Source organism: Labrus mixtus, chromosome 3 (assembly GCF_963584025.1).
Source record: "Labrus mixtus chromosome 3, fLabMix1.1, whole genome shotgun sequence".
NCBI classification, from domain to species: domain Eukaryota; kingdom Metazoa; phylum Chordata; class Actinopteri; order Labriformes; family Labridae; genus Labrus; species Labrus mixtus.
The window spans coordinates 16,827,185-16,840,014 of NC_083614.1; the positions used below are offsets into that span (position 1 = coordinate 16,827,185).

General features: G+C 38.2%; 1 protein-coding gene and 1 long non-coding RNA gene across 2 annotated transcripts; one reads left to right on the top strand and one right to left on the bottom strand.

Annotated features, from left to right (window-relative positions):
* Positions 1–480: 480 nt before the first annotated feature.
* LOC132972109 (uncharacterized) lies at positions 481–3,659 on the top strand. Its single transcript, XR_009672867.1, has 3 exons — positions 481–1,125; positions 1,776–2,560; positions 2,647–3,659. It is a non-coding gene; the product is annotated as an uncharacterized LOC132972109 (long non-coding RNA).
* Positions 3,660–5,688: 2,029 nt separating this feature from the next.
* On the bottom strand, positions 5,689–7,804 carry rxfp3.2b (relaxin family peptide receptor 3.2b). Its single transcript, XM_061034999.1, has one exon. The coding sequence runs from the start codon at positions 7,397–7,399 to the stop codon at positions 6,197–6,199; it is 1,203 nt and encodes a 400-aa protein (XP_060890982.1). The 5' UTR covers positions 7,400–7,804; the 3' UTR covers positions 5,689–6,196.
* Positions 7,805–12,830: the final 5,026 nt, after the last annotated feature.

Below are 12,830 nucleotides of genomic sequence, written 5' to 3' on the forward strand. Positions count from 1 at the left end.
ACAATCACACTAAACTCATAGTAAATAAATAACCTAATACTTCTATACTAAGGTGTGTGTGTGTGTGTGTGTGTGTGTGTGGGGGGGGGGGGGGTGTATGTGTGTGTGTGTGTGTGTGTGTGTGTGGGTATGTGTGTGTGTGTGTGTGTGTGTGTGTGTGTGTGTGTGTGTGTGTGTGGTTGGTGGTATGACCAAACAACAACATCAACTGTACATTAGTTGTCAGAGACACATTTCTACAAGCATAAAAGTGGCTGTCCGATATTGTTCAAAACAGACCAGGATGAAGTGACCTTCAGAGTTAAAGAGCATAACGTGCTTAAAGTGCTGCTACGGGAGGTGTATTAAAGTGTATTAAAGTGCAAAAGTGCTGGAGTATTGCACTTGATCATGAAGTACCGATGATAATTGCACATCTCCCCGAGAGCCTGTACCTTTAAAGCGTGGTGTAATAGCACACCTAATTTCCATATACAGACATTTATTTGATTAACTATTCTTCCTGGGGTCAATACAAACAAAACACGATAGAAAAAACACACAACAACTTGATCAGTCTAATTCACAACATTAGTGAAGAAAAATAAAATAATATACAAACATTTCACTTCACTGGAACAAAAATATTTCATAAGCCTTTTTCATTCCCCAATACATTTTATATATTGAGACCCAAATCACAACAAAATCGATGTCATGACAGTTTACACAAAATGAAGGGTTTAGACTGTAATTTATGTCATATTATTTATAGACATCTTAAATGAACACAACATTAATCTATTATGAACAAGGACTGGGCAACATTTGACAACAGTGGCAAAGAAAAAGAAGAAACTTCGAGCAGAACCAGACTCATTGTTGAACAGCCATCAGCTTGGACAAGATGTCCTGAAACAAGCGTGTAGCATGTAAGGACGCATGTTTGGTAAATTATGTGTGTTAGGTTATGTAGTGTATGTAAGTGTTTCTGTTGGATATCTTAAATCTGTGTCTCACTATGGTTCCTTAATTTTAAAGAAGATATACTGAAATGTAATTTAAACCACAATTTTAATTTAAACTAAATTTCCAAGGAAAGGGTTCAAATTGGCTCATTTGAATATTTGTAGCTTGAGAAATAAAGTGACTGAGATAACAGATTTTATCATGTGGCATTCACTTATTAGCAATATCTGAAACACATTTAGATGAATCATTCATGATGTAGCGGAGGGCATTTCCAGGGGTCAAGTATATATCGGAGAGACTGAAATACATACAGTATGGGGGTTGTGTAGCAATATATACAATCAAATACCTGCAAAAGTGAGATAGGATCTGATGCATGCTGATATTGAAGTAATATGGTTACAAATTAATTTTCCACATCGGAAACCCCTGCTTATAGGATGTTGCTACAGACCTCCAAATACAAAGTCAATTAATTTAGATAATTTGTGTGGAATGTTGATAAGATATGTTATAATTAGGGGTTTAATAATGAAGAATAGGAAGTGTACATTTAATATTGCAAAAATAACAGTCTCTAACATTGAGTGTCTATTAAATAAATGCAAGGACAGACCGCCGGGTGTGAATGATTTAGATGTTACATTTCTTAGAATTGTTTCCCATTTAATAGCAATCCCTGTCGGTCATATTCATTTATTTAAGTCTTGAAAACTGTATTTGTACGCAAGCATGGAAGATAGCAAAAGTAATTAAATTCGCAAAGAACCCGGCTGCACCTTTCTCACCAAAGAATTGCCCTATTATCTTGTTACGAGCATAAGGAAAGATCAATTCGAGAAAATTGTTTCTGTACAAATACAAATTTATTTTGATGTTCATAATTTAAACTCAAATTATCAACATGCCTAAAGGAGGTCATTCCACATGCTTGGCTCTAACACAAATAGTTGATGATTGGCAGGAGGAGCAAGATAATAATAATTAAATGGGTGCAGTGTCTTAATCTGCATTCAGCTTGATGTGATTGATCATTCTTTATTACTAGAAAAAATTGAGACATTATGGAATTACTTCTACTGGATTACATGGCTGGATAGTTACTTAACAAATAGGAGGCAGGGCGATTTCTTTAATGGCAGTACTGGTGAACTGAACAACATTTTACATAAATACTTAATATTAGTGTTAGAACGGTTAAAAACAGTAAATTGATTCTCAATGTTGATAAAACCATGTCCATTGTATTTGTCAAGGTATCCATTTAAAGCTAAAATAACACTGAAATCAAATGTAAGTCATATACTTATTGAACAAGTACAAGAGAAACTTTTAGGTATAACCTTGGATAACAAACTTTAATGGTTCTAAACAAATTGATAACATTGGGCCTCATTCACAAACAGTGAGTACGCACATATTAGTTCTTCAAACGGTGGTGCGAACGTTTGTCGCACACATCTGGGATTCATCAATGTGTTCTTACTTGAATTTGTTCTTACTCTGCAAAGTTAGAACTTCCTCAGACAGAAGAAAGAAAGAAAGAAAGAAGTGTGATAAAAGTAGAGGCATTAGAGATGGATAAAGACAACACAAACAACACACGCAGGTAGTGAGAGAGAGAGAGAGAGAGAGAGAGAGAGAGATTTGATCTGTTATGCCAATAAAGCTAATTTGAATTGAATTGAGAGAGAGAGAGAGAGAGAGAGAGAGAGAGAGAGAGAGAGAGAGAGAGAGAGAGAGAGAGAGAGAGAGAGACTCTCTGAAACCAGTACTTAAATGTAATGGTTCTTTGATCTAACTTCTTTTTTTTTTTTTTTTTACAATTCTGCTTGTATGTAAGTATGGAGGAACTGGGAACTGGACTCAATTATAAATTTCACAACAAGAAAGAAGGAGAAATGGAGAAACTCACTGCCGGCTCTTTTATTTGCTCTAGACTTAAAGAAGGTTAAGCCTGATGTGAACAACAATATAAGGATTAGAACTACCTTGCAAACTTGGCAGACAATAAGAAAGGTGGAGGGCCGCTCAAAGTCATTATCCTCCCTGACTCCTATACAAGGTAACATTGATTTTGCTCCGGCTTTGTCTGATCAAGGCTTTAACATCTGGAAAGACAGGGGGAAGTTGACACTTGGACATTTATATGACAGGGGAGTGATGCTAACATTTGAGCGAATAAAACAGAAATTTTCCCTCCCCAGAAGCCATTTTTTTTTTTAGATTTTTACAAATACATAGCTTTATTATAAAACAAAGTGGTAATCTTTTTGATTGCCAAACTTCACAGATTGAATCTTTACTTCTTCACAGAGGCAAGAAATCAATTCTTGGTCAGGGTTTTGCAAAACTCCACCTTGCTGGTAGCATGTCCTCAGATTACTTGAGGCGGATGTGGAATACTGATCTGAATTTAACAATGGATGAAGCAGCATGGGCTCAAATATGGAGCTCTGCAAAGGAGAGCTCCATATGTAATAGAACTAGAGAAACTCAGTTTAGAATACTACATCGCTTACAGATTACCCCCCAGCTAAGACACAGGATGAATCCAAGTCTGTCAGAAATGTGCTCAAAATGTGCTGTGGAGGTGGGAAGCTATATGCACTGTATGTGGTCATGCATCCACATTGAAGATTACTGGGGTAAAATTGCTGGTAAACTAAATTTGATTTTTAATGTTCAATTTAATATTGAGCCTCAAACTTTGCTCCTTGGTTTCCAGTCCTCAGCTAAAGGGCTCTTATAGAAGAAGGCTGTTCAGTATCCTCACGTTTGCTGCCTGGAAAAACATATTAATAAAATGGATTGATAATACTCCACCTTCAGTATTAGGATGGCATAAAATAAAAATATTTTTTTTGGGGGAAATTTGGACACCCTTCTTTAGATATAGTGGTAAAAGACGTGCAAATGCTGTACTAAAGGGAATGATGGATTACAGCCCAGAAAACAGACAAAGGGATATTTTTGGATCATAGGGCAGAACATTTTTTTCAAATGCATTTTAATGTTTTATTTGATGCCCTTTATTTTATACGTTGTTTTCTCATTTTGCTTAAAATACATTTATTTAATGTTATAGTTTTTTCAATATAAAAGAAAAGAAAATGCTGCCTCACTCTCAACTGTTGTTATTATACACTGTTTCCTGCACAAGCTTGGATGCCATGGCATTCTTCGTGCCATACTTTGTGGTTACAGGCATAACTATTTTGTTTATAATGTATGGGGTGTGCCATGTGTCTGAGGTGTAGATGAGAAATGTAATTTGTGGCCAATGAGTGTTGTCTGTTCTGTTGTACTGTTTGAATTGTCTGTATGTGTGTTTAAAAGTAAAAAGTATAATAAAAATATAAAAAAGAAAAAAAGAAAAAAAGAATTCATGCTTTCACATTTTGCGTAGCCCTTTTTCTATTTGTCTTTGATTAATACGAGTGAGAGTCTAATCCTCACTTACTCTCCGCTCATCAGAGGGGATCAAGAAAAGCAATTTCATTTATTTGACACCAATTCATGTAAACAGCGCTATGTCAGCATCGATGTAGAATATTTGTCCAGCACTGTGTTGATTTTGTTAGTGATTGAATCAGTGGTGCGCAAACACAAGATGAGGAAATGAACTCCCATTAAGAAAAGAACAGAGGAGTGAGTCCCTGTCATCTAAAGCTGTTCCTCTGTCAGTGTAGGAGTGTTTACAGAAGCATTAATCCAACTATATTTTGAAAAACTTACAGAGGCTCAGCTGACAACCGCCTAATTCATATCTCCATATATTTACATGTGCTTCTACTTAGCCAGGCCGGATTATTCCAAACAGGTCAAATCAAGGGCCATTAGTTAAAAGTTAACTTTATTGCATTTATTGTGTCAATGCATGTCATTTCCAGATAAACATCAAATCACCAAAATGTCTTCCATATAAACAATAACGATAGTTACAGTCAAATGAAAATACAGACACATCATTTTGACAGAAGATCACATCATCACGTTGGTTCTATATTGTGATCCTTTTTTATCAAACAGGGAACAGAAGATTGTTGGTGTCTGTGACAGGCCCATGGAGAAATGCTTCATTTTTATGAATGTTCTGCTTTGATGTGATTTTGAATGTATTCATTATAAGTTATATCTTTTCTACAACATTAACAAATGGCATATACAGATATATGTTCCAGTGGAGTGTGTGTGTGTGCTTGTTTGTTTGTTTGTGTGCACAGTCATTTATTGCAGGAAAGACATAAAACAAGAGAAACATTCTCATTTGAATCCTTTAAAGTCTTGATACTCCCGTAGTCTTCAGGGACAGCATTCCTCTCTTACACCTCACTCCTTTAACTGAACACTTATTAAATATTAGATCATGTAAAATTGCCTTAAAAAACACAGGAAACATTAAAATTCTTGAACCTTTTGCTTATTTTATCATGTCATATTTCAGGCATTAATTGTTTTTCTTTTAAATATAATGCATGTAAGGTGATTAACCTTGCCATTTTATGAAACTTTGATCAAACATATTCTGGATATTTGCTCTTATTTTGTATACGAGGGGGGACAATTATTATAGAAATGTAACAAAAATTAGTTCTGTTGACCATTAGCCTACTTTTTATCATACATTTTGGTTTAATTATTTTTTTTCAGTTTGCTTTCACTAGTTGAGACTATGTACACAAAATGCACCAAAGACATACTGGGAAACATCTGGACAACTTATTTTCTTGATTATTTCTGATCTTAACCCAAGTCACTATATTGCAGTTGGGAAGTTTTATCAAAGAAATGTAAAGATGGTTGGTCACATTTATAATGCCAATGCTGTGCAAATACAGCTTAGGTTGACTAAAAATTAAACTGAGGTGGTTCGACAGTGTGAATCTCATTTATCATTTACAGCTTTAATAAATCTTGAAAAATATTTTTTTGAGACTTGTTTTGTCTCTCAGAAGCTGAAAGCAATGCAGAGACAAACCAAGAGAGAGAGTCACTGTAAAACAAATAAATATTTCTGCAGCAGAAAGACTCTTGGAGCAGGCAGTGAAAATAGGGCACAACCCTCTGAGCAGTCCATTGTGATAATGTTGTTTAAGCCAAAAATATATTTCATATTCTGAGTTGACAGGATGGAGGTAAATGCGTCATTAGTTTATAAATCCAGATCAGTCATAGTATATGAAGGTTTGGCTTTTCCACTTTATGTTTTATTCAGTCACTCCTTCACTGTAACCTGCCCATCTCAGACATCCATTTGGACGAGTACCAGAACAGGCGGTGCCTCGGCTACTTTTGCCTTGCGAGGAAAGAGATGAGACAGGCTTCTAAAGGAAGGCGTGGTGTGAAGAAGAAGCTCCTTCAAACCTGCCCGAAACTCCTGGCGGATCAGGCAGTAGAGCACAGGGTTGAGGCAGCTGTTTGTGTGAGCCAGGCATACCGTCAGGGGGAAGGCATAGGCCTGAGTGTTGTAGAAAGCTTTGCTGAAGGGCACAAGGTCAAACTTAATTAGCACTCCCCACAGTGTCAGCGCCTGATTGGGCAGCCAGCACAGAAAGAAGGACAGAACCACGATGGCGATGGACTTGGTCACTCTCGAACGACGACTTTGCCGGTTCTGCTCCACCTCTGGATCTGCTGCACCTGTGATGCGTCGGCTGAGGATAAAGCGTAGGAGCAGCAGGTAGCAGACAGTGATTATGATCAGAGGAATAAGGAATCCCAGGAGGACTTTCTGCAGCTGGTAGAGACCCAAAAGTATCTGTGGATCCCACCTGCCTGAGTCTGGGAAGCGCACCAGGCAGAGCTCCTCATCTGACACCTGGACGCTGGTGGAGAAGATGGCGTGAGGCAGAGTGGCCAGCAGAGAGACAGCCCAGATGCCTAGGCTTGTCCACTTGGCTCTGGCAGCTGCCGCCCGCCGGCTGTGCATCTTCAGTGAAGAGGAGATGGAGTAATAACGTGCCATGCTCATCGCTGTGAGGAAGAAGACACTTGCGTACATGTTCATGGTTGTGACAGAGCTGATGATTTTACACATCACACGTCCAAATGGCCAGCGGAAGTCCAAGGCGGTGTCCACCGCCCAGAAAGGTAACGTCAGCACAAACTGAAGGTCTGTAATAGCCAGTCCCATCACAAAGCAATTAATTGATGACTGCTTCTGCCGGTAACGTGAGTGCAGCAGATACAGCGCCAAAGAGTTTCCCACCAGCCCCAGGGCACAGACTATAGAGTAGACACATGCAATCATCACACGCACCACCAGACTGGAGTTGTCCCCTTGAAATTCCATGATGGAGTCCCTGGTGAGCAGCTGCAGCCAGCAGTGCAGCGACAGGTTGCTGGTGGATCCTCCGCTGCAGTTTCCAGCAGTGTCCTCCAATAGCATTGGCTGCTCACATGGCTCTGGAGCTGAGGTTTGAACTCCAGACTCATTTAGCTGCATGGCTGGACTCTTCTGCTCACATAACACTCTGCAACAGCAAACTCTAACCAGCAATGAGTTCCAAAAAAAGAGAGAAAAAAGTAATTGATGAAGGCATCTTGAGCCCTCTACGTGCCAGGTTATTTCCAACAGTACCACAGATGCAATCCTCCTCTCCTCTCCTCTCTCTAGGACTACTCACAGTTCTGCGCGTCACGTCTGTTTATATGCTTCACGCGAACGCGCAAAACTCGACGCTGCTGTCCTCACCAGCCTCATGATTGGACCGAAGCGAATTCAGATTCTGATAGTCTCAGCCACATCAAAGTATCCCGGCATGTCCGTCAGCGGTGAGGATTTATTAATTTTGACGCGACACTGGCACCTCCGAGATAATCGTGTTTGTGCTGCGCAGTGTGTTAAAGGCTTTTGGGGGAAACAACGGTGCGCGTAAATACGCAATGATGTGTAGAGGTTTCCATAGTGAGGACGCAAGTGCTGAATTACGTACGTCTGTATTTAGACAAAAAAACCTGTGCTTGGTGTTGTCACTCTATACGACTGAAAATGACGTGCAGGTGAAGGATCAAGGACGCTAGGGAACCTTAGTAAAGGCTTTCAATAAAGACAACCTCTATGGATGAGCATTACGCGCTCCGATTTTTTTTTTATTAACACAAAAAGATTCAATAGTTTTTTAATTATTTTATTTTTAGCTTATATTTTTTACTTTGCAATATTCAAGCGAGTATTGTAAAAAAAGAAATCACTTACTAAAACATTTCAAATCAAAAACTGTAAACATTTTGAAATACAATGCTTTTGTCCTCTGACTATAACAAAAATATAGATGGAGTTACACTGTGTTGCCTTGAGTTGTTTAAAAATCACTTACCTGGTCTGTAAGTGTTTTCCTTCCTTTAAATTTTGAGGTAAATCAGTAAGACAAGAGTGGATAAAAAGGTTAGTCTTAATCTGTTGTGACCCACTTCTTGTCATCTTAACAACCCTAAAACCTGAAAATCCGCGAGCAGAATTGACAGGGTGCCAAGTTTAATTTTCTAAGCTTTCAAATCTATTATGTAGACTAAATCAGCACAGGCTGTTTCCAAAGCACCTGACATTTCCCAGGTTGTATACAAACCACTTGTCATCTACTGCCTGCTGTGAAGTCCCCTGCACACACTGCTGTGGTCATAATTATATATTGCAAAATGTGAGAGCTTGTAGAATGTGATGTGAAAGCTTGTAGAATGTGATGTGAGAACTTGAAGGAAAAAAAAGTGAACTTGTATGTAAAAATCATAATTTACTCAGATTTTTTTTATTTATTATTGGTGCCTATTATCCTTTACAACCACAACTCTGTGGCTACAACTGCACTTTTCTACTTTTCTCGCGTGAATCTGCGCTGCTTGAGTTTTGCAACACATTTTGCGAGACGTCTGTAGCAAAACAAATTTGTACTTGTAGAAATGCCCCCCTCCCCCCCGCTCTCCCGTGTGTGTGGGGAGGGGGGATTGACCAATCAGAAGGGAGGAATTGCAGGTACCGGCGTGAAGATAGTTTCATATTTGACATTCGCCTGTTTTCGCGTCAATTACCTTCAATAGCTCCGAGTCAAAGCCTCGATTTCTCACAGTTTGGGGATATGTTGGAGAGCAGATTAAGGCAGACGTTTCACAGTTTTGATAATAATAAAAAAAATGACGATGCAGCTGGGAGCGCAAAGAACTGAATGTCTGTCCAACGCGCCGGTGACTATAGGCGGAGTTAGGGACCGTCGTAAAAGTGCAATACGGCTCATTTCAACATTCAATAACTTCTTTGTTTTTCAACATAGACATCTAAATCCACTGCTATTATAGAAGGTGACAGCCCTTAACATTTCAGACCAATGAATACAAAATAAAAAAAAATAAAAATAAAAATAACTCTGCAAATCATCATTATCAATGACATATTGCCTTAAATAAGCACATTTCAAGGTTATAATCTCAATAGATTTAAAATTTTTGATTTTATTGACATCAAATCACCTCTCATGTGTCCTGGACATCCTCTCACAATTTTCACAGCTCATAGTTTGTGAAGAAGGCCATTAACAAATGCCTTAATACCATTATCAGGGGCCTGTCACTTTAAATATGCAATTTTCAAGGTCGGAATGGAAAATTAAAATGCACCATCAATATTCAATTAATGTGTACTGGTTCCTGTTGACACACACTCCTTGAAGAAATGTTGTGTCTGTCCTGCCTTCATTTTCCCTTGAGATGGGAAATCTTTGTATTTCTAAGTCTGAAAAGGAGCTTCCAGTGACACAAAATGACGATTTGCGACCGGTCTGTCGGCAACAACCGTCTCACGGCTATATTGCTGGCCGCCGCAGCCATAATTTCTTGTTAAACAACAATATTTTTAGGTCTGTTGGATTCTGGAAACCAGCTCCAGAGGGCTTCATGAATAGACAGGTGTAAAATGTATAATGATAAGGATCTGTTGAAGTGTCAAGAATGGGGAAAAGACAATAATTATACTTCTATAAGACAATAACTGACTGCCTTTGCTGTGTCCCTCTTTTGTTGCTGTAGAGAGATGAGTGTGAGTTTAAGGTATACAGCTGGTTTCAGGGATGGGTAGCTGTCCTTATTAATCATTTCAATTTGACTGCAGTGAGTGATTGAAATGTTAAAAAGGCAACATCTGTTTCTGGTGTTAGTGCAGTAATCCCTGCCAAACTGACGCATGAGACACAACAGGTGTGACTATTCATTCTTCTTGTTTGACAGCACCCTTTAACACTAAAAGATGATCAGATGGTTACATTTTGATGTGGGGTTTTGTTCCTGCATAGAGAACAGTCAATCTCCTTGAATCAGGGAACACCATATTATCTTTCCCCAGTGGCACTAGAGATAACAACAACTAAATATTGACGTATTTTTGACAGCAAAATGATCTCAGATTGGGGGTAAGGCTGCCAGCTATAGCTGTCATTGGGTTAACAATCAGATAATGAGCGTTCAGCGTTCTGTGAAGAAAAACACCCAATCTCATTAAATGCGTATTTTTGTATCTCTTTTCACAAGTTCACAATTCAAGAGAACAAATGATCAGTTCACATATTGATGTACCAGACACCTTTATGTATTGTCCTTGAGCTCCTTTATTTGATTCTTTTATTCTTAAATCTCTGTATGGATAAGAAACTATAAAAGAGTGCTTTCACTATTTGTAAAGAATTACCTAAATAATAAGACTTGTAATTTAAGAGCTTTTAAGTGTCAAATCAAGCGTCTAGCTCAAGGGTAACACAGTGCCTGTTTAATTAAACTTTCAGTTGTTTGTACTGTGCATGTTTGTGTAGAGGTTGTAAGGTGACTTACATAGGGCTTTTATCCAAATGAACCTTAAACACACTGCATCTGAGCTTAAAAGTCTGTTTTCAGTTGATTCTTTATCCCACTGGAAAGCTCAGCTTCCTCTATCTGAGGTCTATAAAGACAGCGATGACAAAATTACATTCTAACTGATGTTTTAGAGAAGGGCCATAATTGTCAAAAGTACCTTTGTCTAATGGACATGATGATAAATTAATCTGAAATACCTTTATTTAAATTAAGAACTAGATTATTAAAATTAGGCTAGGATTAAAATTGAATACTAAATTAATCAGAAAGATCTGCACAGATTTGCATTCCATTTCTCTGACTTAACCAACCAGTCACATTTTACTCCTCTTGAAGGGAAAGAGCTTTAGATAAAGTCTGGGTTTTATAAGGCCAATCAAGAGTGTCTTTCATATACCAGATAAACATGATGTCTCAATTTCAAACCAGCTTAAGAAATGTTTGTGCATTAATAGTACATTTTTATAATCAACTGAAATCTATGTATTGCTTAAAACTGTCCATCAGGATTAAATCTATCCTATCCCCCAGCTGCATTTAATGAGATGGAGATACGCATCAGCCATTTTTCAATGCTGATGATTATATTAGCATAATTACTTTTCAAAATGCTGTAAATTTCATGTACCTTGGATTTGGGTCCTTTACAGCTTTTCAAGTTAAAACTAAAGGACTGTGAGACATTAGAGCAGCGTTCCTCATTGCTGAGCTTGCGGTCCACATGCTGCTCTCCAGGCTTTAACAGGTGGTTTTCATGATACTTTATAATAACAAGATAACGTAGCTGAAGACACATCTTATAAAATGTGGGTTGAAAGTAACTTATTACAAATACTCAAGTTACTGTTATTAAATGGGTTATTTTTGGAGTGTATTTGTGTCAACTAAGAATGAGCCCGTTTATCTGCAGAGGGAGAAGGTTAACTTTGTTGCACCACCATGTTTCTACAGTAGCCCAGAACAGACAAACCCAACACTGTCTCTAGATAACGCCTTTTACAGTTTCTTGCCACTGCAGGTTCTCCTGCATGCTTGGAATGGAAAGATGCAGAGACATGTTGGCAATATGAAAGCTAACCGCTAGATGCCACTAAATCATGCACACTGGTCCTTTAATATTGAAACCTTTCACCTGCATTGTTGTAGCAGTATCTCACATGTTAATGACTCTGGGAAATGGTCACAGTATGGTTTGATTTAGACACAAAAAATACTTTGTTAGGTTTAGAATGTTGTTTTATGTACGTCACTTCATTTCATTGAAGGAACTCACAGCATGAAAGTCAGATAAATTCACATTTTGAAAGGTACAAGTCAACAGTCACTTGGGGCTGGTATATAGTGTTTGTGTAGTGTTGTCAAACCACACTAACTGTGAACAAGATATAGCCGAGACTAAGACAAGACCAAGACATCTGGAGATCAAGACAAAGTCCAGAACAAGACCCAAAGGCAGGGCCAGACCGAGACAAGACCAAGACCATGAATATCACAGAAAAATCATCATGTTGTGTGCAGCGGGTGTGTCACTCAGACCGTAACACTGCGAAGGTTGCAGCCGTAACTGGGGGCTAAAGTGAATTAATGTATGAATCGAAGTCATTCCTTCTTTAAGAAAGGTGCGTTTTCCTTCTGATCACAGTAATGACGTGGGAAAATAGCCTTTCAGCGGAGTCTTGATTTAAAATCCGGAGTCCACCCTGTCTGAGACTGAGACAAGGCAGAGTAAAAATAAAAATTCCAAGACAAGACGAAGACCTTCAAAAATTCTTCTTGCAACCAAGACCAATTTCAAGTATTAAAACACAACTGGTTTGCAGAGGTGACTGTGACCACTGAACAGAACAGCACAGGAGTAATTTAGACTGAAGATTTGGATTGATTTGATTGAATATCTGCTATTGATGCATTAACAACAGCTAAAAAAGTATTTTTCTTACAATAATCTTTTACTTGTAATTCAGTACATTTTTAGTAATATAACAGTACCTGTACTTGAGTACAGTTTCTCAGTACTCTTTACACCTCTGATAAAATGT

Excerpts from the sequence above, each read along its gene's own strand:
- rxfp3.2b (XM_061034999.1), bottom strand. The coding sequence starts at position 7,399 with ATGCAGCTAAATGAGTCTGGAGTTCAAACCTCAGCTCCAGAGCCATGT.